This window comes from Egretta garzetta, unplaced genomic scaffold (assembly GCF_000687185.1).
Source record: "Egretta garzetta isolate BGI_Z169 unplaced genomic scaffold, ASM68718v1 scaffold168, whole genome shotgun sequence".
NCBI classification, from domain to species: domain Eukaryota; kingdom Metazoa; phylum Chordata; class Aves; order Pelecaniformes; family Ardeidae; genus Egretta; species Egretta garzetta.
This window is the reverse complement of record NW_009260675.1, coordinates 1963156-1989477: the sequence shown is the minus strand read 5'-3', so window position 1 is coordinate 1989477 and position 26322 is coordinate 1963156. Positions and strand designations below refer to the sequence as shown.

General features: G+C 39.5%; 1 protein-coding gene across 1 annotated transcript in view; it reads right to left on the bottom strand.

The window, feature by feature from the left end:
* Nucleotides 1-1935: 1935 nt before the first annotated feature.
* COL4A1 (collagen type IV alpha 1 chain) overlaps nucleotides 1936-26322 on the bottom strand; it is a 114685-nt gene continuing 90298 nt past the window's right edge. Inside the window, exons 37-54 of the mRNA XM_035901153.1 lie at nucleotides 24019-24117; nucleotides 23838-23927; nucleotides 22819-22958; nucleotides 21802-21932; nucleotides 21621-21697; nucleotides 20765-20863; nucleotides 20189-20239; nucleotides 18146-18331; nucleotides 17333-17466; nucleotides 14266-14338; nucleotides 13493-13564; nucleotides 11381-11509; nucleotides 9884-9982; nucleotides 9524-9736; nucleotides 7852-8029; nucleotides 4926-5040; nucleotides 3735-3907; nucleotides 1936-2017 (exon numbers count right to left, since the gene is read on the bottom strand). Coding sequence (XP_035757046.1) covers nucleotides 1936-2017; nucleotides 3735-3907; nucleotides 4926-5040; nucleotides 7852-8029; nucleotides 9524-9736; nucleotides 9884-9982; nucleotides 11381-11509; nucleotides 13493-13564; nucleotides 14266-14338; nucleotides 17333-17466; nucleotides 18146-18331; nucleotides 20189-20239; nucleotides 20765-20863; nucleotides 21621-21697; nucleotides 21802-21932; nucleotides 22819-22958; nucleotides 23838-23927; nucleotides 24019-24117 — 2141 coding nt within the window. The remainder of the gene's footprint in view (nucleotides 2018-3734; nucleotides 3908-4925; nucleotides 5041-7851; nucleotides 8030-9523; nucleotides 9737-9883; nucleotides 9983-11380; nucleotides 11510-13492; nucleotides 13565-14265; nucleotides 14339-17332; nucleotides 17467-18145; nucleotides 18332-20188; nucleotides 20240-20764; nucleotides 20864-21620; nucleotides 21698-21801; nucleotides 21933-22818; nucleotides 22959-23837; nucleotides 23928-24018; nucleotides 24118-26322) is intronic.

Sequence of the window (26322 nt, the reverse complement as noted above, 5' to 3'; positions counted from 1 at the left end):
GCCATTTGGCCAGCCAATGTCCTCAGGGACTTTAAGTGAAAGTGAGTTCAGAATAGCAGCCGCCTCTTCACAAATTTGGGAAAACCACCTGAAACATTAACAAATTATGTGCTTTTGCCGAGGAAAAAGCAATCACGGCCCGTTTCCTCTTCAGACAACCAGAGCCAAGATTCACCTTGCCCGCTCACAAGCAAAATTTTATGAGATACTTTCACTTTTACCTCGTATAATTCAGTTCTGATTTGTGCATGATAAATACAAGGGAAGAGCAAAAAATGTGTGTAACTTGATCGCTTCCCATGAGCTAAGAAGAAGTTAACAGACTTCCATAATATGTTCACATCAAACATATTTCAGTAATAGATGCATAACCCATGTTTTGTCTGTCAGTACCAGTTCTTACAAGGTAGCATCAGAGGTGTCAATACAGTGCCCTGCTTTCCCCTTTGGAAGATGCTTTGTACATCTGAAAGATGTGCAAAACAAAAATGATCTAGGATTGCATCAAGCTTGTGCATTTATTAGTGGCTTATTAAAAATTAATTCATTGCTGTAAATGAATGCTAATAACAAATTAGTAAAAACTTTTTCTTTTCTTCTGTTTTTTTTTACACAAATAGTTTTATTACAAACTTGAATTCTTAAGAAATACACATGTAGGAAATTACACAAAGGCCTTGGCATTTGCAAAAATCTTTTGGTATTTGCATGGTAATAGTCTATAAAACCCTTTTGGACACAGGTGTGCTCAAACAATGGTATCATTGCATAGAAATTCTTTAGAAATATTTCTGAGGCCACTTTGAAGAATTTTTTGGCACAATATTAACAAAATTAAGGCCTTATACTTTTCAAAATCAAGTCATTCAGTGTATAAGTAGTGTTTAAAACCCTGAAAAATATTAAATACAGAATAAAGACCATAAGCTCAAAGCAGGATTTACTATAATAAACACAAATAGCTATTAACCTGGGTTCAGTCTCTGCAACTTTGGCATTGAAATGGCCTATGTAAAATGAATATTTCACATTGTATTTTGGCATTTAACATCTAATTCATTACACCGAAAAGATGAAAACTTTTGTAAGCTTCTTTTTGAAATTATGAACTCAGAGCTTGATTTGCCTAATTGTTGATATCTATATAAATTACTAAAATATTTATATATATATTTTTTTCTTGACCATTGCTGGATCATTCTTTATTCCACAGGAAAGTTTGTTCTACTGCATGAAGAAGCGGCATAGTACCAACATAGCAGAAACACTTACTTGCCCATTTGGGAAACCAATTTGGCAACCTCTTCCAGATGTAGTCCTATTAAAACCAACAGCACTAAAGACTACAAACAGAAGCAAAGGTTTGCAGGATGGCACTCTATGTTGTGAAAAGATGGTTATGCGTCCTTTAACCACAGTCTGTAATCCCAAAACTCTTTTTTACATTAGTATTGCTTTGTACAGGAACAATAAGTACATACCCAAAAGTCTGGGATTTTGAGACACCTGGATAACGGTAACAACAAACTTAGCTGGGGAAGAAAAATGTATCTAAATATATAATACAAGAATGAGAAAGGGTGGTCAAACAGTATAAGGCAGAACTGCATACCTCCTAGCACCTTTGCATTTTTTCTGGATAAATGCTGACTTTTTATTCTATCAGTGCATTGCATTTATATAAAAAACACGTATATTTTGATCAAAAGTGCCATTGGGCATGTCAACGTTTGAAGCTTATCTTTGTTGTCTCTTTTCTTCTTCAGCAAGGACAGGGCCAGTAAAGCAGTGTGTGTTAGTTATGCAAGTTCCTAAAAGGCACTTTACTGTTTTCATATTGGACAACAATGAGGTACATATGATATATGTCTAGGCTTCATTGCTGTTAAACGAATAGCACCATATTGTGTGAAATTAGTTGATGGTCAAAAGTCATTATGTTTTTCTCATACAGACTTGACAACGGCTAACATTGGAGCGCAGATCCCCTGCTTTCAAAGTTGAGGGAGTCGGTTTCCTATGAAAAATAAATACATGAAAAGACCCATTAATGACTGTTGATACAGTCAGTTTTCAGGTTTAAAACTGACAACACAAACTTTGCACGCAGCCAAGTCCCTCTTTAAACTGTGCTTGACCAAGAAGGTGTCCCTAAATTCTCCAATGTATATTCACTTTCAAGTTTGGTCACAAACTATCGCAAGATTAGTTTTAAACATCATCCACTTCCAGTAACTTCAGAATTCAGTTCTGCCACGAGGCTGAATGTTTTCTTATCCAGAAGACACTACCTGCTTAATCAGCAGTTTGAAAACATGCTGGAATTTGCGTAGTAAAAAAAAAAATTAGGTGAAGAAACTGAAGACATTTGACCGTTCATGAGTTTTGCTGACTCTTGTGACTTTACAGAAAAACCCAGCAATCATGTGATGTCATATAGAAAAGCAAACCAAAATCTTTCGTCTCTAACCTGTCATAAGGAGTTACTCCTAGCAACTGGAAATAAAGCATTTTCAGATGAAAGTGTGCTTACATTTAATGCTTTACTTTAGAAAGAATTATGAGTTTATGGGAAACTGAAGAGTATTTGTGAATTATGATAGTAGGACAGGTCCCCCGATCTGGGATTTTTTTATCCATTAGAGATACAGTTTGTAGGCAGAAAAGGGTATGAAGTTGACAGGTCTCTGGGTAGAACTCAATGAACACAAACAACTGTAGTGCTGACTCCTCTAAATTTTCCTCTGACAGGCTCTCCTCTTTCCTGGGGAGCCAGTGCTTACCCCGGTGCTGGCAAATGGGCTCGCTCTTTCTGACGAGATTATCACAGCCCCAGTGATAATGAGTGTCGGTGTGCAATGTTTCTACCTGCTCAGTTGACAGCTATCTGATAGACAAACGGTCAAAACTGGCTAAACAAGCTGCTTCATTTTGACTGAGACAGGCTAAGTAGCATTCACAAATCTAGAAGACATGAAGAGATGAAGGCCACCAGTTGAAGGTAAAAGGAATGGCAGCCTGGACTGCGGTGGAAGAGGATACTCGCCTGCACTCCAGAGGAATGTCTGCTAATCAGGTAAGCTATGCAGACCTGGGAACTGGTCTATATGCTAACATATTAATAAAATTCATATGGAACAAACTAGGCTGTGTTGAAAAATACTTATGTGCAGGAGACCAGAACAAAGCCTACTACCACTTAATTCCCAAAATTAGAACCTCAGCAGGACTGAAGAAATGCCTAAGGCTTCTGTCTTCAGCTGCATTTTATTCATCCATACTTCCTCCAGCATTACATAAAGGTAAATGATTGTTCAGCTCACTGAGTTCAACACCTGCACTAATTTCAGGTGGTTCTATTATGTGTCAACATCCACTAGGGGGAATGTTATATTCTAACCTACTTTCAGTCAGTACGTCAGCTTATCCCAGTTATGACTCAGTGAATACAATCAAACATAGTGGAAACGCAAACATTGTTAGATTATTCCGAAAAGCAAAATACCAGGTACAAATGACCCATGGTAAACACTGACGGAAGACACATTCATTAATTCCCCCCAAAGCTATTACAATTTTTTCCTTTTTGTTATGAAAATCATTAACTGCAGATACTAACCAGGCTGGGGCACAGCCAATACTTGAACCATGTGTTATATTCAAACAATACTTCTCTTATTCAGCAACAAGGCTTGACTGAGTCTCAGATACTGATAAATAAATCATGAACTTACTTGAACATCTCATTCCTCTCTATAGTGGCAAGCCAGAAGCTGTAAGCATTTGCATAATAATTGCAGGTGCCCCGGCCATGGCATTCAATGAAGGGAGCGCTGCGAAACTCCTCTAGGCAGGAACCAGGAGACGCCAGGGCCTGGCCAGAGCCCTCCGCACCAGCACTGGTGTGCTAGAAAAATGCAAAAGCATCAGTCAGAGAGGGATGCTTTACCTCGTCTGCTACAACACCGATTAACACTCTTGCACAAATATTTCTTCACATGCTTCTTGTCCTCTGTTGTGCCTGTCTGTTGTTTTGTCCCTCAGCTCAAGGAGGAGCAAGAAGGTGGAGCTGAAGGGCTCCAGAGGCGGCACTGGGTTCTTTCACTTCACAGCAGCATGACATACCAGCAACATCAACTTCAGGGCAGCCGTATGCACAGAAATCCTTCAGGACTGACGGCAGGACCCAAACTATCTCTACGCTAGCAACAGGCCAGGGCCAGCTCTCTGGCCCAGAAGGCATAGAGACTGGTATGGTTTATATCTGAATAGCTTAACCCAGCTCCTGGCCCACATCACGGTGGCCTCTCTCCCACTGCCAAGTGCTAACAGCTCTGGATCCATGCTGTTTCTCAGTCCGTGCCCAGACCTTGCCTGGGAGAGTGGCTGTCGATATAGGCTGTGAGCATGACAGGAAGCATGCTGACAACTACTATGGAGGACTACAGACTGGCTCTTCCAGGCCACTCCTTCACCTTATTTATTTTATTAGTATAGATACAGCTGAAGAAACTGGACAAAGGGTCCAAAATGCCATCTGAAAACTGAAGGCTCATTCATGCAAAAATGGGAAGAGGGCAGGCACTGATATGCTACCACTCTAGGAAGCTACTGCCACATAGATGTAGAAGGACAATGGAAAATTATGTTTGTTTCCTCATTTATTCAGCACTTGGATCCTGTGCTGGAGCTGCAAACAAGAAAGCAAGCTGTGTGCATTTCCCCAGAAGTGAACAACTAACTGCTGTTGCATTATTCTGATTTAGTAATTAGCCAGAATCTTCTTAAAGTCAACAGAAAGGGTAGAGGTCTAAGACCTGAAGTGACATAGTCAGATATGGCTGATATTTCCCAGGGCAGAAATGTAGATCAAACACCTGAAACAAATGCTTTGCTCAGCTCAGAGCATGCCCCAGTGCACTCACCATGACAAAGGAGTAACCAATCCAAAGTGAACTCCAGCCTTCTGGACACGGTGGTATTTGAATTGTTTGACTGTGAACAGCTATCACCATTGCAGGAGCCTCACACACAGAGCATCTAGAAAGACCAAGACATGAATAAGCTACATGCATTTGAGGATTACCACTTCTCCTTTTTTCAGAAGTTACTTTCTTTAAGGAATCTTATTAGAAATATCAAATTAGAAAATGTTATCACCTTCAAAACCAAAGGAAAATCAAAATGTTTCATTTAGAAAAACAACCAGCTGGTTCCTTTTTTTTTTCTCATTTACACAGGGACAGCTTAACTATCAAGTCTTGTTCCTGTTAGCCCTCCTATGAGCAAAGAACAAGAGACCTCTCCTCTGAATATTCAAATGTATTTGTCTCTTTCTAGTCCCATTTGTATTGTAGTTTCTAAAAGCGCCCAGTGTCATGAAGATGAGAGGCAAATAGCCAAATGTTGTAGCTCAGCAAGTATCACTTAAAAGTGGTCTACTGTGATCAGAGACAAGTAACAGCAATTCATCATCCTAAACATAGCCCTGAGTGACTTCCAGAGAGAAAGCCATCTCTCTGGAAAATGTCTTACAAAGATAATCACTGCTAATCTAATCTAATGCAGACTCTTCCCCATGCATTTTCCTTGAACTGGGCTTTTATTTACATTTGCGGTCTTTATCTCCAGTAAGAGATTTCTAGCAAGGGAACTTGAACAATGAACTTGAAAGCAACCCTTCAGAAAGCTATGCAGCACTAGTTCTTTTACTTTAGAGAAATTCATTGTGTCTCAGAACTGCTGGGACACTGAATAATCCAATGACCGATTGTGCCTTCACAGGAGAATCAAAAAATGTGAGTTGGGCTGGAAATTTTAATATGGGAGCTGGTAATAAGGAATTTGGTAGATATAATCCATTTTTCTTGTACAACTCCTAAATTGGCTGCTGCAGTTAGCAATGGTGAAAATAATTCAAAACAGATACTTAGAACTAAACAGTGTGATTCCTATTATCAGAGTGGTGAAAAGAACAGAGTGCAAAATGGATTAAGTTGGATTCTGGAAAATGCACGGAAGCAAAGGAATTCAGAATGAAAGCTTTCCATTTCTGACTTGTGAGGACTGCTTTCATACCTACTGCCTTCATCTTCAGTGCAGAAGCAAGACAGTTATTTTAAGAAACACATCAATGAAAGAGTAAGTTAAAAGAAGAATGTAAAGCTGCCTCTATTCTTGGAGCTCTGCTTTGCTTCAAGAGATTTCTGGTATTTCAGTGGAAGGCCTTACATGAAAAGAAGTCCCATGACCCAAGGCAGCAAGTGACACTTCTACACCTTTTCAACTTTTGGACAGGGAAAACTGTTGGTTTAAAAGCCTCAACCAATAAAATAAATTGAAAGAATAGTCTTCTCAGATTTCTTGCTGGCTTAAAAAACTGTGTATTACAATTATCATACTCTCTGCTATGGCTAAAAGGAGAAAAACCCATACACACACATGCATACTTGTACATACATATATACACACACATATACATTCTTATGGTGCAAAAGCTACTCTACACGCTTAAGATAATGCAAAATGTTGGTGTGTACCTCCTTGAGCAAGAGTTTCAAAAGGGATTGTTAAAGGTTATTTTGAGTGCTTGATAAGGGTTGGCATAAAAGGAAACATGAATTTCAGAGGTTGGTCATTCGAGTTTTTCTGAAAGTCAGGCCCCTTCCATTCACATTCAGTGAACTATCATAAAAGTAAGGAAGACCAACAAAAATGATAGTCTCCCTGAGAATCTTGCCCTCAGTCTGCTCACTTACTTTCAAGGCATACCATTTTCCATGGCACTAAACCAAAAATAGAGAATGGAGTAAAACTGCAGACACAAGATGGATTCTATTATGCAAAATAAATATAATTTTTTTTCCAGTAGAGTCAAATAGTTTTTTGAACATACAAGATGTCAAGACTACAATCCACTGATGACTTGAATTGTCCTTTCTTTTGGATACAGACCCAAGGAAACAATAACAGCAATCTCCACTCCCATTCACTTTATATAAGAAGAGGGATCAGCAAGAGCTGATACAGATTAGAAGCAATGATAGGAATCATAGTAACGCCTATATCTAATGATTATCATTTAAGTTATAAGTTGGAGATTCTCTTGTCAGATTCTTATCTAACGACAGCGGTACAGTTCACCACACTCTTGCTCACACCTCTACCTTCAGCACTGGGCATATTATGCCAGGATAGTTTATGCTAGTGGCCTTAAAATTTGAAATGGACCGAAAGTTCAACGTGTTGGATTGATGCAGAACAGTTATGTCTGATATAAGTGCCACACTTTATGCTAGCTGAGAATCTGGAATTATTAAAAAAATAGATGACTGATTTTGCAACTGTTTTCTTTAATTCAGACAATAATGACTGTATTCAAGCAGTACGTCCAAAGCAGTGGAAGAAGCCTGGCAGTCTACTGTATGATAAATAATGGTACCATTTTCAAAAAAAAGGAAACTGAGCCCTAAAAAGCCTCTAGCTATGGCTAGTCAAAAAAAGAGAATTGTTTTAGACAAGAATTGTGAGTAAATTCAAACCTTTTTCTCCTTCAAAGTACTTCATAGCTTTTGCAAAACATCATTTCAAAGTAAATCTTGTCATTTCCATTAGATTCAAAATAGACTACTCTGTTTGTTCGGGTTTCCCCCAAAATGGATTTATTTTTGATCAAAGTCTAAACTAAAAACATGCACACTCTGAAACATCTCATCAAAGGAACTCAAACTTTAAATTTAATGCAGGAGATAAAAACATACAGATTAAAAGCCTTTTCCAAAAAAATTAAGTACCATACGCACTTTTCACAGGCTTCTTCATATTACAAACGCAGCAGAACTGAAACCATACCTGCTGATGAATGGTCTGATATTATCACCAGTGATAGGAGCCATGCTCATTGGCATGGGTTCAGGAGTGGACAGCCAGTAGGAATAGTCATTCCTTGATGCAAAGTTACATACGTTGTTGATATTGCAGAATAAGAAAGGCATGGTACTAAATTTACGAAGACAGCTTCCTGCTGTGCCTGAAATGTTAAGTGAAAGGTTATTTGTTAACCCATTTTTGTTAAACCATTGCCAACTGCCAAACAAATATTTCCAGGAGCAGCTAAAAAGCAGACGACACTTTCTCTGGGGGGCTCAGCCCTCTCAGAGGAAGTGACTTCTCTTAGCTCCAGAAGGAAGGAACAGGGCAAGGCAAGGAGTAGCCCAGTCTTGCCTGTAGAATTACGGAAAAACTTAGGTTGGAATAGACCTCTAGAGGTCATCTATCCTAACCCCCTGCCAGTTAGATCAGGTTGCTTGGGTCCATAGCCAGTTGAGTTCTGAGTATCTCCAGACAGAGATTCAACAATCCCTCTGGCATCCCGTTCCAGTGTTTGAGCATCAACATGTTAAAAAAGCTTTTCTTTATGTTTCACTGGAATATATCTCATACTTGTGTCCATTGCTTCTTCTGTCACTGAGACCCTCTGAGAAGAGTTTGGCTCCACCTTCTCTACCCTTGCTGTAGACAGCTGTAGACAGCAATGAAGGCCTCCCCCTAAATTTCTGCTAAGGCTGAGCAAACCCAGTTCCATCCGACTGTCCAGACCCCACTATCATCTTAGTAGCTACACTGTGGTATATTAACATATTCCTTGTTCTGGGAGGCCCAAGTCTGGGCACAACATACCTGATGTGGTCTCATAACTGCCAAACAGAGGGGGAGAATCACTTCCCTCCATCTGCTGGTTGCACTTTTGCCTACAGACCCCAGTAGGTTGGGCAGTGGGGAATGAGGTAGCTGTTGAAGGGCACACTGCTAACTCATGTTCAGTGTTGCTCACCGGGACTCCCAGATCCTTTTCTGCAAAGCAGCTTTCTAGCAGTCTGTACTGCTGCTACTAGACAGAGCAGTCAGCACCCAGTCTGTTCTGTTGCATGAGGTTATTTTGTTCTAGGTGTACCCCTTTGCATTTGCCTTTACTGAACTTCTTGAAGTTCTTCTCAGGCCTTTTCTCCAGCTTGGCCAGGTCCCTCTGAATGGTAGCTGTGTCCACTAGGATATCAACCATTCCTCCTAATCTGGCATTACCCACAAACTTGCTGAGAGTGAACTCTATCCCATCACCTAAATCATTAATAAATTCATTAAACAGTATTGGCCCAGTGCTAATTCCTGAGGGACATCACAATCACCACCACTCAGGCTTTGTACATCTGATCACACCCCTCTGAGCCTGATGGACCCACCAATTTTCCACTCACCTTATCATCTACTTAGCCAGCCCATGTCTCACTAATTTGACTGTAAAGACACTATGAATGACCATGACAAAGGCTTTGATTAAGACTTTCTTAAATAAATTGACACTGTTTCCACTATACACCAAACCATTATTTGTACCAACCTAGAAGGCATAATAAAGTATCAGCTAGCCAAGATTACACAGGTTTGTTCAATACAGTTCTGCAAATGAAAGAAACATTTGGTTTGTAATGAATTCTAATTTAATTCTAATTTGGTCTCTGCTTACCCAGATCTTGGCCATGTGCTCTTTCATTGCCTTGTACATAAAGCAAGGAGTAGCCATGGTAAATCAGTCTTGTTCCAAAAGGACATGACGGTTCTTCCGTGGTTTGACTGTGTCTGGTAACAAGGAAGCCATGAGCAACAGACGGTGCACCTGGTGGGCCCATCGCCCCAGGCAAACCTTCAGGACCAGGTGGACCAGGGAATCCTCTGGGCCCTACAATACAGATAGTCTCCTTTTATCTCTACAGACAGCAGTACTCTGCCTATGTAACTAAAGAGGTGAAATTAGATACATTCATACCTAATCTCCTATGCTATTTTTCTATGAAGGAATCAAGTCTTTGAGGAACTCATGGCTTACCTGGGGGACCATAAGGACCAACTTCTCCTTTTTGCCCAGGTTTACCATCAAATCCTGGACTACCAGGTGGTCCAGGTACACCTGAAGGTCCTGTCACTCCTGTTGAAAAACAAGGAATAGTTATTACTGGATATTACTTCATGTTAGTTCTAACTTGTTGGCTTTTAATACAGTATGGCACAGGCACACCTCAGCATAAACTAGATTCATGCAGATTCGTTGTGTGTATTTCAGTATCTAGAGCACATATGTGGGTTACTGCAGGCAAAGTGATTATAGTAGAGAAGAACAGAGAAATAAGCACAGGGTATGCTTCTAAAATCACTAGTATTTGCCTGGAATATGAAAAGGAAGGGCAGCAATCTCTTCCCTCTTGGCTTATCATATGACTCAATCAAAAATAGACCATAAAAAAGTAGGGTCATGAACAGCAGGAAAATCAGTATTCTCTTAGCTTCTTCGCAGACAGGTTCTCAAATATACATTATGTCTTTCCTTTATCAATTTCTAGGGATGCTTTCAGTCCTACATAAACTCAGTAACTCCAACTTTGGGAAAAGAAGTTAACACTATCAGCACTATACCAACATTTCTGTGACACATCAGAAGCTTTAGATAGTCATAGCTGTCCTCTTCCTGATCACTCAAAAAGCAATATTGTGTTCATGTATTGAACTGACTACTGTAGAACAGCGACAGATCCCATACAAGCAAACCCATGCTGTGTTCAATCACTGAAATTATTTCATATCTATTTCCTAATGGACAGCAGTTGCAGAGTTGCAACCCCACCTTCATGAGCAAACTTCCATATCTATTACATTAAATAGAAAAAAGATATTCATTATATTCCACCGTAAATCTCCCTCATCTTCTAATAAAACAATAACGAACAAAGCTTTCCCTTAGAACCTTAATAATTTAAGAACACCTCTGAGCTCCCACTCTCCATGTCCTGTTGTTCTGAAGGACATGTGTCCTTGTGCCAGCATTTCATTTGTCTTACCCTTTGCTCCATTCTCTTCTTCCCTAATGTGTTTAATTTTTGAAGTTCACCTTTTCTGTATAAAAATTGCAATGTTTGGACTAAGAGACAAAGTCTGGGAAGCACTTTCCACTCCAAGATCAGGGTGTTTTTGCTCATGCTTGTCTTCTCCCAGAGACGCATAGTAATTAAGTTTGGATTCAACACTAAAGACAGAAGGTAAAAATACATTCTGGGGAACGGATGAGCAGTGTGTTGCCAGTCATTTTGCTTACTGCTGATCTCAGATACTGATGTGATGACTGCAGAGTGAAAGCCTATAAAAAATCACTAGGAAGGCATCAGTTTCTGGGACTTCTTTGGATGAGCTTCAAAAAGATGGACTCTTCCTCATCGCTGACACAATTTAAGTGGCTTATAAAAAGCTGGATAATATTACACCAAAAATCTTCTAGTGTCCAGCCTACCATAGGTCTGTTTTTACATTACTTAAATTACTTAAAAACTCTTACCTTGCTGTCCTTTGGGACCTGGAAGTCCCGGGAATCCTTTGAGACCAACTGGTCCTACAGGGCCGGGTAATCCAGGGTCCCCTTTAACAAGCTGAAAAGCACCTGGTGGGCCTGGTGGGCCTTGTAAACCTGCCAACATTAACAGAGGAAATCAGCAAGTATTTCATATTGCACAATAAAAAAGTGAGAAAACAATGTTACTTTGTATTGCCATTTATGTAGTCAGAGAATAGACGGAGCCTACAGCTACAAGATAGCAACGTGTCCAAGACTTTATATGTGCATTGAGTAGGGTCATACCTGTTAAGAAGCGAAACCCAAAGTTGACTGAGGGTAGAAAACAACAGGGTTCAAGGCACAATGGGGGAAACAACCTGGGCTGGCCCTCTGCCACTGCAAGCCTCTGGTAACACCCAAGTAGCTGCACATGCTGCTGCTGAAAACCATATTGCTACCTCTCCCCACCAGGCAGGACAGAGCAGGCCCACAGATGTAGCTCTGACGAGAAACACTGCGACCAGGGTGCGCAAACAGGGACTGGCATCAGTTGGGAGTGGCACTGGCAGTTTGCGCAGCAGTTTGCTCAGAAGAGCTGCACACTCTGCCAGTTATCATGCTGCTGGCTGCTCTGCTCACCAGCAGGCTTAGGCTGCAGCCCCGACAGTCACGCCAACTAAACGATGGCTGTGCAAGCCTACCCAGAAGCTTGAGGTCTCCAGGCAATTAGAATTAGAAGCATGACATCTTTCAAAAGAATTACCATTTTTTCAGTGGGCTCTTTTTTCTAAGATCTGTAAGGAGACTGTGACCTGCTGAAAGTGGTGGCCACCACCATAACTGCAAAGCTGTGGCTGAAACCCAAACAGAAGCACTACAGTCTATCTGTGCTGACATCTCTACCCAAACAGACATCTCAAGGACTGAAACAGCTGTCCAGACCTTAGGTTGCATGGAGTTCCCTCAGCAAGTTTGCAGATGACACCAGCTGAGTGGTGTAGTCAATACGCTAGAGGGAAGGGATGCCATCCAGAGGGACCTTGACATGCTTGAGAAGTGGGCCAATGTGACCCTCATAAAGTTCAACAAGGCCAAGTGCAAGGTCCTGCACCAGGGTTGGAGCAATCCCCAATATCAGTACAGACTGGGGGATGAATGGACTGAGAGCAGCCCTCCAGAAAAGGACAAGTAGATGAAAAGTTGGATATGAGCCAGCAATGTGTGCTTGCAGCCCAGAAAGCTGATCATATTCTGAGCTACATGAGAAGAAACATGGCCAGCAGGTAGAGGGAGGTGATTCTCCCCCTCTACCCTGCTTTCATGAGACCCCATCTGGAGTACTGTATGCAACTCTGGAGTCCCCCGTACAAGAAAGACATGGACCTGTTAGAGTGGGTTCAGAGGAGGACCATAAAAATTATTAGAAGGCTGGAACACCTCTCCTATGAAGAAAGGTTGAGAGAGTTGGAGTTGTTCAGCCTGGAGAAGAGATTGTTCCTGGGAGACCTTATTGCAGCCTTTTGATACTTTAAAGTGGGCCTATAGGAAAGACGGAGAGAGACTTTTTACCAGGGTCTGGAGTGACAGGACAAGGGGGAACAATTTTAGACAGAAAGAGGGAAGACTTAGATTGGACTTAAGGAAGAATTTTTTTTTTTTTTACAATGAGGGTGGTGAGACACTGGAACAAGTTGCCCAGAGAAGTTGTGGATGCCCTATCCCTGGAAACATTCAAAGCCAGGTTGGCCAGGGCTTTGAGCAACCTGATCTCATTGAAAGATGTCCCTGCCCATGGCAGGGGGGTTAGACTAGATGATCTCCAAAGGTCCCTTCCAACCCAAACCATTCTATGATTCTATTGTTCTAGGATATCATTTAAGCATTCTAATAATGACAAAACCTCAGTATTGATTTTTCAGAGCAGGAGATAAATACATTCACTCTTTACCCAATACTTAAATCTAATCTGACCATTCAGACGCTAACACTATGATACCTGGTTTCATATTCTACCTTTTTACACTGAATAAAGGGGAGGGAGATATCCATTGATTAGTCACAAATAACCATTTTAACAACAGCATCTGGGGAAAAAAGCAAGTCTTTATATTATACCTTTAGATCCAGGAAGACCTTGGTCACCTCGCTCACCCTTAAGGCCTGGGAAGCCAGGAGAACCTTTTGGACCTGAAGTCAAAGGAAATATTTACATGAAAATTCAGTAATTTATTTGGAAGGATATGTGCAGAATAATCATGTACAAACTGTCAAAGGAAATATTTACATGAAAATTCAGTAATATATGTGCAGAATAATCATGTACAAACCGATGATCATGTAAGGGCCATGACATCATTCACACAAGTACTTTTTAACTGTTTGCAAGACCAAGATACAAACAATAGCACTAAGTCACCAAAGAACTGATGACTGAAAACAAATTTCTCTTACTTTAATTAATAATATCTTTCTTTAAATATAAGAATTTTTTTCTATTAATAACTGCATTTTTTATACACGTGGTGCTTTCATGTATATGATGGTGACAGTAGCAGCAATACAGTCAACAGAGACATACTGAGCCCGTGCTTCCTCAAATACAACTACAACATTTGCCTCTCCAGTTCTCAAGAAAATCTTGAAGACTCTTCACTGCTAATGTCTAAACAATTGATTTTATACCCACCTTTTAAAACAAGTGCACACTTAAAATTGTCAAAGTAAGAAAACAGGCAAAAGGCAAAAAACCTTATATCCTTTTTGATGCATCTTTCAATGTCCTGTTTAAATAATTTGCAACATAGAGTCAACATTCTTTGAGTATCTTTGAGGATATGAAGGAGACATCTTTGCATACTTTTTAGAAATATGGTAAATTTTCTTCTCACCTGGGATGCCTGGAACTCCTGGAGGTCCCAGATCACCCTTTTGACCAATATCTCCTGGTAAACCAGGACTACCCTGTATAAAAGAAAATGTGAAGTATAGTTATCCTACACTATTATGATATGACTATTATGACATTTGAAACAAAAAGGCTGTGTATTTTTGGAAACCTATGAAAAAAAATTAATATGAGAGAAAAGCCATTAAGTTTGAGGAATGGCTATTCTCCACCATGATGAGAAGCTTCTCTTACAGGAATGAGCATGACACCTTGTTCTTACTAAATTATTTTTTGCCTTACAAAGATACTAGATCAGAATAAGGTCTCACTAACAGTATAGGTAATAAAAAGGTTCTCAACCACAGACCATATTGTTATGAAAATCATCAGTAAGCACAAATCTCAGCAAATACTACTTCCCGTCCAGCCCTAGCAGGCAGTTGCTAGTTAGATAATTAAATGGGGCAATTCTAGACCACAGCAGACTTGAAAACTTCTACATTCACATGTGGAATGAAATTAAATGCGCTCAACAATTTATAATCCTCTGAAGATTTTTACTTTTCAACAGGGCTAAAATATTCAAGGACTTGAACACTTCAAACACAATGTGGACTCCTCCTTCTGCCTTCACTATTATAAATTGCTCCCCTGAAATTAATGGTAACAAGTTCATTGTAGTCTCACTTCAAGGAAAACCAAGCCCATATTTCAAAAGACACTGTAAACAGTCATTTAAATGACTGCCAATTTCCTTTTTCTTCTTATGTCTGTTGCAGATCATCTGCAAAAAGCTTGTAAGTATAGTTTAGAGTTTCTCCCCGGTTGAAGCAATATGGCAGCGATAGTCCCCTATATAATAAATTGTGGAGCGCCAGTGGAGGAAAGAATCAAAATCCCTTTGCTAGTAAGTAACTTATCAATCAGAGGCTGGAGTTGTGAATTGAGTACTCAGTGAAAAATAATACCAATGGTAGGATTCACCTCACCATATTTGGAGAGCAATAGAATAGACACACAGAGGAGTGATTTTATCATTTGATGTAAGTTAGAGGTTTATATTAAGGTGAGAACAATGGCTCCCTACAAATATCTAATTCTTTCCACTATGAAGGGAGAAGAGATGAGTAGCTCAAAAATGAATGTCAACAGTGAGACTTCCAAAGTTAAATAAAATAAATGCTACCCTCGGAGTGGTAAGGGAGGTATTAACGAAGTAAAGTTCCCTGGTTTCCTTCAGTCACATAGTCACAGTACACAGGATTGTTTAAAGAAACGTCCCTCTCTTTGTATCATAATGAGAACTTCTGTAGCACAAAACAGGAGGGCTAACATTTATTCAGAAGACAGTCAGACAATCTCATCAAAAGAGGTTTTTTGAATAACTTTTTTTTTAGGTTGTAATTATAAAATGCAATTATTTATAAGAGGATTTTATTGGAAGCCTTCCATCACAACAGTATGCCGTGTCTTAAACTTTTTTTTTTCCCATCAGATATAGCTTGGCAAACAACATTTTGTTTTGGATCTGTTCCAAACAAAACTATTTCAGTTTGTGAAAATGATGAAAATGTTTCTTTCTTCATTTCAGCGTTAAAACGCACACAAAACCCCATGGGATTTGTATTTTACAGTGTGATCTCTGCATTCACTTTTTTTGGGTAGGATTTTTGGACAGGCTGTATCACCCATGTTGTAACAAGACCTCCTTGCTGATATAGGTTACCATGTACCTGGAGAGCCGTATGAGCAAGTGAGTTGTAATCAGGGCAGGAGCCTGTCACATTGGGGAGGATGAAGACATTAGAAACCCATCTGAGTGTGTATCACCAGAGGAAGTTCAATATTGAAATAACTCTCACTGGAGCGTTTCACACTGAGTTAACAACCCAGTACTATGCATTGTGGCTCAAGGACAGTAAAACATTTTCTTCTGACTGAAGGCATGGAATCAAAATCCTTTGACATTTCCGGTTCTTGATAAACAAACAGTCTTAGACTGGAATATCAACCTGTGAAAAGCTTTAGAATTCCCTTGGAGTACAGATATTCAGCTCTCTGCAGGAGTACTGCAAATCCTTAAAATAGAGAAAATATACTGGAATGTTCTTTTGAAACTTACTACCTTCAAAGCTGGTATGGTATAGTCTCAAAGACAAAAAGGCATAGCCAAGATCTAGTGTCAGAACGCTGAAGCAAATCCTGAATGACTCCTGGATGCAGAAAAGGATGCAATAGATCTTTGCATTATCGATAATAACGTGGGCATTTTAAGTCCACTAGCAGTATCCTGCTTTTCACATCAGGACCTTATTCCTGAGTCTTCCTTCCTTTTGTACACTTATTCCTTCTTCCATAAATTTTATTATGATTATTTTCTTAGTAGGAAAGAGGAAATTAGAAGTTAAAATATAGAGCATATTTTTCAGCATGGAAAAAGACAGCAGACACTCTGAGAGAAAGACGATAGAAAACCAACTATTCTGGGTGACTGTCCTATTCCACTTCATTCTCCCTAATATACAGAAAAGGGACTGGTTTAGATCAGGGAAAATGAATTATATATGACAACAATGTATTAATAACATTGCCTGTTTGTATTTCTAAATCAGCAGCTATATTTCATCACTTACAGTACTGAAAGTGCACTTTATTTGAAAGGTTTCATAACAAAACCAAACAGTTCAGGTATTTTCAGAAGGCAATTTATTGTGAAATATGCAGCCTTTAAAATTAACTAATAATGCATCTGCAGGATTTATGGATGTCCTGCAGCTATCCTGTACTGTTAATACACTGTAAATTATATTCTGGGTGTTGTATGTTACCACTCACTATCTATAAATTTCTAATAAGTTCATTAGCTCACTGGGGCTTATTGGTAGGCAGCCTTTAAAAGGAGAGAATTGAAATGTTTTCAAACTGACTTTACATCATCATCGGTGAGTCCAAAGGCGCTTTGAGCATAAAGTACCATTATTTTGAACAAGAAACATCTATGATTAATAGATCCATTAATTACAAGGACCAACTTTCAGCAAATCTGGAGAATACTGAAAGTAACTTACTGGCAGTCCCTGGAAGCCTGGATCACCTTTGACTCCTGGACCCCCAGGAGTCCCAGGCCAGCCATTGCTCCCCTGCTCTCCTTTAGCCCCTTTCAGACCTGGGGGTCCTGGTGGCCCTGTTGGACCTGGTAAACCTACAAACCAGAAGAAGAGAGTATTTAATGGCAAAATATGTTCAGAGCAGTGCCTGATGGAGGATGAGCTGGCTCAATCTACAGATGGGCAGAACCAAAGTAATTATCGTAACTGCATTTCAAGAAAGTAAGTAGGAGAATCTGTTGCAGGGAGGTCCATATGACTCCCCATCTGACTGGACATCTATCATTTATCAGCCTGTGGCTGACGGAAAAGAGTGGAGAGGTTTCTATACATGCAGAACAAATAGATGGTGTGTTCTCAGGCATGAACATGCAAAAGACATATTGCAGCTTAGCTCTACTCTCCTCCTTAACCGCTAGCACAGGGCCACTGACAAGGTAAGGCCATGCTGGGCCATTTTTAAACACATTACCACTCCAGGACATATGAACATACAGCCACAGCTGCCTTGAGACAGTAAATAAAGTTCAGAGGGAAACATGGAAATGGGAGGCAAACTTCTGAATGTCAGAAAGGCTTCTGGACAAAACCAGCCACCTGAGGACATAAAATCAGCCTGTTCTAGGACATAATGCCAAACTGCCTACAAAGGGGAGCTTTTCTCTGATCTGTGCGAAGAGGATAAACAAGGATATGCAGTCCTGGTTATATTATTAATTAATTAGGTGAGCTTTGATTAACAGCAATACATTAATACTAAAGATAAAGCTTTACCTGGAAGGCCAGGTTGGCCTTGGGGTCCTCTGTCTCCTTTAGGGCCCTCTATTGCACTTCCTGGTAGTCCAGGAAGACCTTGGCTACCCTTAGGGCCTGGTGGACCATCATATCCTGGTTCTCCTTTCAGGCCTGGGATCCCCGGACTTCCTGGGGATCCTGGAAAACCCACATCACCTTTCGCACCTAAGATTTGAAACAACCCCCAAAACATGATTAGAGACAGGATCACAATCACTGAAACCTTCTGCCTTACTCATAGTAAGCTTGATTCCTTAAGAAAATATTGACCTTGCCTTTATGTATTTGTATGAAAGTGCTAAACTTTAGGAAAACTGTATTATTCTCCGCATTATGACAATAAAGTATGAGGAAAAGAGTAGTCTGACTGACATATCTTTTCTTAGCTAAACTGATCACTGGGCTATTTTTATTCACTCTAAAAATAGATGAACATTCAGCATCTTTCTATCAGTCCTTCCACAAGGAATATAAATCCCCCAAACCCCTTCATTACAATTATTATTGTCATAGCTGAGTAATGGATGTTTTGCTTGACTAAGCACAAAAGGACTTGCTCCTAGAGAAAAAAGGAGTATTTTTTTAACTAAGATCTAGATTTAGACACTTAGTACTTACTTTCAGGCTTGTACAAACAGTTAACATTTGCAATTCAGTCAAACTTCAGATCATGATTGATCAAAAAGAGTATAGATTAGCTGGTATAAGCACAACAGAGAAACAAAATGTATAAAGACACTATCCCTGGCTCTTTGGCTAAACAGAACAGGGTCTTTAAATGCTGGATTTGGTTTTTTTGGAACTACAATACATTTGGAACACAAAGGATGTCAGTTGGATATCTATTTACTCTAAACCCAGATATTTTTAAATGAGCTGTGCTGACAAAATGAGAGAGATGGGTGAGAAAAGCGCTCTCAGAATCTAGCATTCTACATGCCTTACTGAGCTATCATTAGCAAATTTGCTTATTAAAGTAAGTTCTTTAACATTAGGGCTTTCTCAGAAATTAATGACTGTTAATTACTCTGAGATGGTAAATAAAAGATATTCTAAAATTCTGCTTTATGACTTTTGATTGTCCACACAATTTTCTTGTATTTATAGAATGAATAAGTGAGGTAGGGTGTTGATATTTCAAGCTATGTAAGTTCTCCAAAATCTGCCATGTCATGTTAATTTCATAGATGGACTAGTTGAATCTCTTGTTTTCTGGATGTTTAAAATGGACAGTCTTTCACTGTACACAATTTCCTTTATCAGCAGCAGTTTGATATTTCTCCACTTCTGTATCTATTGCAGTCTAGTGCCCAGGACATACTTATTTCATAAAATGGTGCATGGTGCATTACAGAGAACTTGAACAAGCACTGACTCAAGCCAGTCAAGCCAATCTCATGGCACAGTGAAGTGACACACTTTGCAAAGAGGAATTTTGATAGCTATGTGCCTGTACACAAGTCCTGAGTCCAGGTAATAAAAATTTTGAGTAAGATCTCATCAGGTCTCTGATATCTTTTGTATCTCTGCACCATGCTCCTGTGCATAGCTTAGACATGCTCTACTGAGCTTTAGCAATGAATAAAATTGCATCTGGGCTGCACAACAAACTTGGGTAGAAAAATTCTTGTGGTATCCTGGCCACGAAACTACTATCTTTAGCTGTCTGGTGCACAGAGCCTCACGAGACTTTGATTCTTGCAAAATTAGTAGTAAAACAGAAATACTTGGGAGTCAAAAGCACAGCACACAAATACGGGAGTTATTTATATTACCTTATCACAGCACAGCTTGCAGAAAATTCCACACTATGAATAATTACCTATTTTAGGGCATATCTAACTCATGTCCAAGATGCTGCCACTGTAACAGAAATTAGTATTTGAGCCTCTCAGAGTTTCTGCCTGCTCTGAAAAGGTATAGCATGTAAAAGAATGAAGTAGAAAGTATGTCTGAATTACAGAATTATGTTTATAGTATGTTGGGAGGGAGGTTTGCCACTTGTTTAAGGAAGCATTTTACCTTTATCTCCCTTTGCACCGGGAAATCCTGGAAGTCCTCTACCTGGAATACCTGTAATATAGAGGCAACAAAAAATCAGAAGATGGGACAGTACTTAAATTTAACCTGTAATGAACAAAACTCTATTAAGCAAATACAAGCTCTAAATAAATGGTTTATGCAAAAGTTTTTCAGGGCAGACACTGTTCTTGTTATGTACTGGTATTGTATCTAGCACAATGGGTCCTGTATGACTGAAAACCCTATCGTAAGAAAAGGCAAGCCTGTTCCATTATTTCACAGCTAAGTTGCAGACTGAAATTAATTCCAAAACACACCAATTCTTTAAAGTATTGCCAGCATTTGTGAAAGAAATTCTTTCAAGATTACACTGATTAAATACAGTTGCTCATCTAAATGATTAGCTCTGCAACGATGGATGACAGTCAGTAGATTGCAAGACACCATACTAACTTTATTTTCTAAGATTCCATCCAAAGTACCTCAAACCCAGCACACCCCTCTACCAGCTACTCTTGTGTAGCCTGTCTCTGTGCATTTTCGTACCCCATAAACTTAACATGAGAGTCACAGTACCTTGTTCACCCTTTGCACCAGCTGCACCTGGAATCCCATCATAACCTGGTTCACCCTTCTGTCCAATGGAACCAGCAGGACCCGGAACGCCAGGCTCACCTGAAAAATCATTGCCATTTTCATTTCAGCTCTGAATCATCAAACTTTTTTTACACCTTTTTTTCCTCTAAAGAAAAGCTTAACTTATTCTTTTGTTCCCACAGAGACCAAGCAGATACTGCATGATGGCTTCAGTGTGACTTTTCTCTAAGGTTACTTCTGAATTAAATCAGTGTGAGACAGGACTCAAGTATTCCAGATTTTGACATAGCTAATTGCCATGAATCTCACTGAGTTTAGAGTGCAGCAACTCCAGCAAAGACTTGTGAATAGCAAAGCCCGTTGTCCAATGAGATGATGTGTCCTGCAGCCATTAAACTAAGAACACAAGGCTCCAAGTTAAAAAATGTTGTTATACTCATAACAGCAATGGACTTACTATCCTCCCTACTCTATTTCCTCTTTAACATCTGTGTAATGATGCTAATGTGATGATTCAGGTTTGAGCCCATGGATCAACTTTATTGTTTTTAAATGGACTCAGGAACAACAGAACTAATGGCTATAGCTACAACCAGTCTTGTGGAAGGTGGTAAAATCTCTCCCACAAACAGTGCAAGAGAGGTATTGGCCCCATACTACACTGACTCATTTACCTGGGAAACAGCACTGTCTTTTTATGCTTATGAAACGAACAAATGCACCAGGAAATATCTGAGCCAAAATGAATGTAGAATGCCACAGTATTTGTTTTAGCCACTGCCTGGAGGTGAGCCATACTTTAAGTAGCATTTGATGTTTTATATTTCTTTTCTACCTGGTTCTCCTTTTAAACCTGGAATGCCACTTAAGCCAGGAAGTCCTTTTTCACCCTTTTCTCCATGGCGGCCGGGGCTCCCTAAAGAAAGGAGGAAGACATGGGTTTACACGTGGGATATTTGCTATAAGTTTCACATTAATACTTCACTGCAATTTCTGTTTTATTAAAGCAAAAACACTTGCCTGGAAATCCTGCCATGCCAGGGGATCCTTTGGGACCTGGGACACCCGGCATTCCAGGAATTCCTGCACTACCCTTTTCACCCTTATCTCCAGATAAACCTGGACTACCAGTTCTTCCTGGTTCTCCCTAGAAGAAGCAGCACACGTTATAAAATCCACACATTAATGCTGAAACAGCTTTTTCTGTTTGCAGTGGTAGATGTCATCCCCCTTATCCACGAGACTTATAAAGAATTTCATTCTTTTTCCATTTAAAAACAAAGTAATTTAGGATTAAATTTGGCATTAAATTCTACTATCAGAATTATTGACTTCTCTAGCAATTGCTTAATACCTACATATGAAAATGAGTAGCTTTCTATGCATTTTTATGATGGTTTTTACAAAGTCTTTTCCAAATCACACCCTCTTAACTTTTTTATTACACTTAATCATCTTCAAAAAAATCTTATTTTTAAGTCTTCAGCAAGTTTGCTACCAGATTAGTAAGTTTTATTTTTACAATTTTGACTTATAAATTCATGATTACTGTAATTGTATAGCTAAGAAAAGGAATGTGAAACAAATGAGAATCCTATTAGAATACTATTCGAGATTAAATTAACTTTACAGATGGTATTAATACAGTTCTCTTTCAGTAATATCTGAGCGTTTTATAGGTTCTTTCAGCTTCCCAGTATCTTTGTACAAGTATGGAAACATTATTTGCTCTGTTTGTAAAGAGCCCTTTTCACTTCATTTACTTAGGATCTTTAGAAGTTCTTCCTCTCCTCCACATTTCTAGCACCGTAAATTAGCTTATTCTAAAGAGACAGAATAAGTAAGAGCCCTGGAAATAATGGACCCATCAAACAGAATGCATCTAAACCTGGACATATGCACACCTTTCAAGTTTCTCATCAGGAATTTAAATGAGCATAATAGAAAATATAATAAAAAAGCTTAAAGGCCAAAGACATCTTTTCAAATGAGGTACTTGGTAGAGACAATTAAATCCTTAGGGGTGTAAATACCTTCTCACCAGGAGAACCTGGAAAGCCAACTCCAGGAAAACCTGGTGCTCCTTTGTCTCCTTTTTCACCTTTTTGCCCAGGGAACCCTGGTATGCCTGGTGAACCTGGTACTCCTGGAAGACCCTTTTCTCCAGGTGTTCCTGGTAAGAGAAAAGGAAAAATGGGTGTATCAGAACTAGTGGTACCCTAGCAGTGTTAACAAGGATTCTGCAGTGTTGCCTTAGCTATTCAGAGCTAGAAAAGCAATGTAACTCACTAAAATAGCCAGTAAGTTAACTTTTGAGATTCACTCTCTAAATGGGACTTTTTATGGGAAGATAAGCTCTCCTCATAAGAGAAGCTCGTAATCTTGGGTTCAGAGTAAACAGAGCTCTTGCTAAAAATATGATTTGAATAAAGGTTTATGTTGATTTGAATAATTTCTAACAGGACCACAGTGACAAATGGACTCTGCTGTAGCAAATTTTTCTGTCCCCCTCTACCATTTTAGTCCTTCACCTTTGATTTCTTAAATATACTAGGCACAAGGCCATCTGAATGGAGACAGAATTTCCATGTTGAGATACAGGTTCTTCCCCATCCTATTCTTTACCAATCCCCTCCACAACAACACTCTTCCCAGACCTCTACAGTTTGTAATTAACATGCAGTACACAGCAACTCACCAGACTTTTTAGAAGGGGGAAAATATGCAAGAAGCTTAATGCAGTTCACAGGCTAGCAAGACAGGGACAGACAGAAAAACAGGTATCACTTGAAAAACTACCTGGCTGCAACAAATACACAAGTCCTACATATCCAGCTAAAGGATTTGCATGTTGAAACTTAGGAGACCACCCTGTTATTTGTATATCACAATAGGATTGAGAGAGCAGTATCCCAAAAGCCTAAAGTTCAGACATTGCCAATAGCGCAACCGTTTAGTTGATCTACACCAACAGATAATCCATACAGGTCTCTCACGATGTTCTATATTAACTTGAGGAAAACAATAATAAGAAATTCCCAGCAATCAGTACCTGGCAAACCCATTTCACCAACCGATCCTTTTTGTCCTGGAGTTCCTGGATCTCCTGGGTACCCTGGGGGGCCCTGATCACCTTTTGGTCCTACCGACAGCAGAGAAATTAAGAGTGCCATTAGTTAACATGGTTTAAAATACCTGATGAACAGTCTCTCTGTTGCTAGCTGCAGACATACCTGGATGTCCTGGAGTACCAGGTTCACCGTCCTTCCCTGGAATTCCTGGTTCTCCATATTCCCCACGTAACCCTTTTTCTCCTGTTGCTCCATGGTCCCCTGGACACCAAGAAAACAAACACAGTGAGATGAGTTTTATCAAAATTTACGGTAATGCCATATAATAATCCTTCTAGTTAATTTTTTATCACTGCTGCTTCTCTCTGATGAACAAGGAAATGGCTGAATTCAAGCTTCATACATTGTACAGTAGAATCACACTGGAGTAAAACACAACTTTCTGGTCACTAAACCAGTGCTGAGGAAAGGCTGCAAACTATTACAATTTTACAGGTGTCTGGGCAAATTACAAGGCAAGTTATATCTTTAAAACAAATTTCAAATGAACATGTGTTTGATTTAGATTAATGAGTTACTTCAGAAGTGCCAGACAATATCAGGTGTTAACAGAAATGATTGATTTGACTGTTTTGGTGTCTAAAAAGGTACATGCAAACAACCAGTTCACAGCCCAAAATTTGCTGTTTCCTCAGTTCTATCTAATGTTAAAGCATCTTCATCATTCCAGAAGGCTCCACCTCTTATTCTGTGGTGTGCCTCTTCTCCAGCTTTAAGGTCCAAGCGTTTGGTCATAGACCTTTCTGTTAGTGCTGCATATAGGTGCAGGACAACAGGTTACTGAAGACAGCTTGCTGAATGTTTTTAAGTAAGCAGATTTTATTAAAAAACTTCCCAAGATGTCCAAACCCACATTTTTTCATTAAACATCACTGAAAATCTTCCATAAAAATATTGTGTCTTTTTTGCATGGTTTGTATTTTAGAAGCTTTTTAAAACATTACTGTGATATTCATGACTAGAGAGATGAAGGCGGCTAATAGATCAGCAAAGTTATGGAGTATAACTAGGTTATTTTTCTCTGCTGGTACTAAGTATCTTTGGGTTGAAGAGGATGAGATGGGCAGCATAGCAGCAGAAATTTGCAGGCTGGGATCCGTTTGGAACCTACCCTTCCAGGCTGTGTGAGCCAGTCCAATCTGTAGACTGTGTATGGTCAGGAAAAGGTACAGCATACAAGTTTGTAAGCATGCACTATTAGTGCTGGAGAGATGAGGAAGTTAGAAAGCAAAGAAATTAACCATTTGAATTTCTCAGCAAAGGCTTCTTTATATTCATGTAACCAGTGTGCCTAATTTGGATTTCTGGAAAGGAAATAAAACTGATTATCAATCACTCAACCTACAGACCAATAGTATATAAGAAAATAATGAAAAACAACCAATGTGGATCAGTTTTAAGGCTTTTCAGACCACTGTATATATATCAAGATCAGAAACAAATGAGACAAATTAATCTAGGTGAAATCTTTGTAGGCTGGGACCCTCATCAAACACAAAAGTGCTCTCAGAAGCGGCATCTCAGCTTAGAGGCAGATGCACTCCACACTTACTCCTGCCCTCCCTGGCAGTCCCTGGCTGTCCAAGCTGGGAGGCACTGCCTATCCACATGCCAAGGTTTCTCTGAGACCCAACCAGGACACACCAGCCCAGATCTCATTCCAGCAAGGACATGAAGATAAGAGGTACTGAGACTGGGAAACTCTCCTGTTCCCACAGCTCAAAATAATGTAGTATATGGTTATTGATTCACTGCCAAACTGGAAAGGAGTCTCAAGTTCTCTGTCCTGGGCCCAAGACAGAATACACTGATGAAATGTACAGATGACACTGAACTGGAAAGGCTTGAAAAGAAGACCAGATGAGACTGCAGAAGGATTTTGAAGAGTTGGAGTAAAGGATGAAAATCAACATCGTGAAATTCAAAAAGTGTAATACACCACATATGTGGTAAGAAGAAGTCAAAAGCACGCATACAAAATGAAAAACGATTGCATAGGCAGCAGTCCAGAAGTAAAGGACTAAGGATTATAGCTAATCACAAACTGAGTTAGCTGCTGTTTCAAGAAAGGGAAATTTCATTCTGCAGAGCCTGAGTTGAAGTACTTCACTTGTTTCAGCAACGCGCACTCTAACAAGGATGCAGCCAAACTGGGGAGAAGTCAGAAGGGGTAACAAGAATGATAATGATTTCAGAAAACATGATATACAATGCAAGAGTGAAGGATTTTGTTGAGAGAAATGGAAGACTACGTGATCTTGGTAGCTCCCTTCTAAGCCCTACACTTTTAACTGAAACAGTTATCATTTATTTAAAAACTCTTATGGGATTTTTCAATACAAAGTAAATCATAATAATAAAAGGCCAAATAATAAAAATATATAAATTACACACTACTTTTTCTTT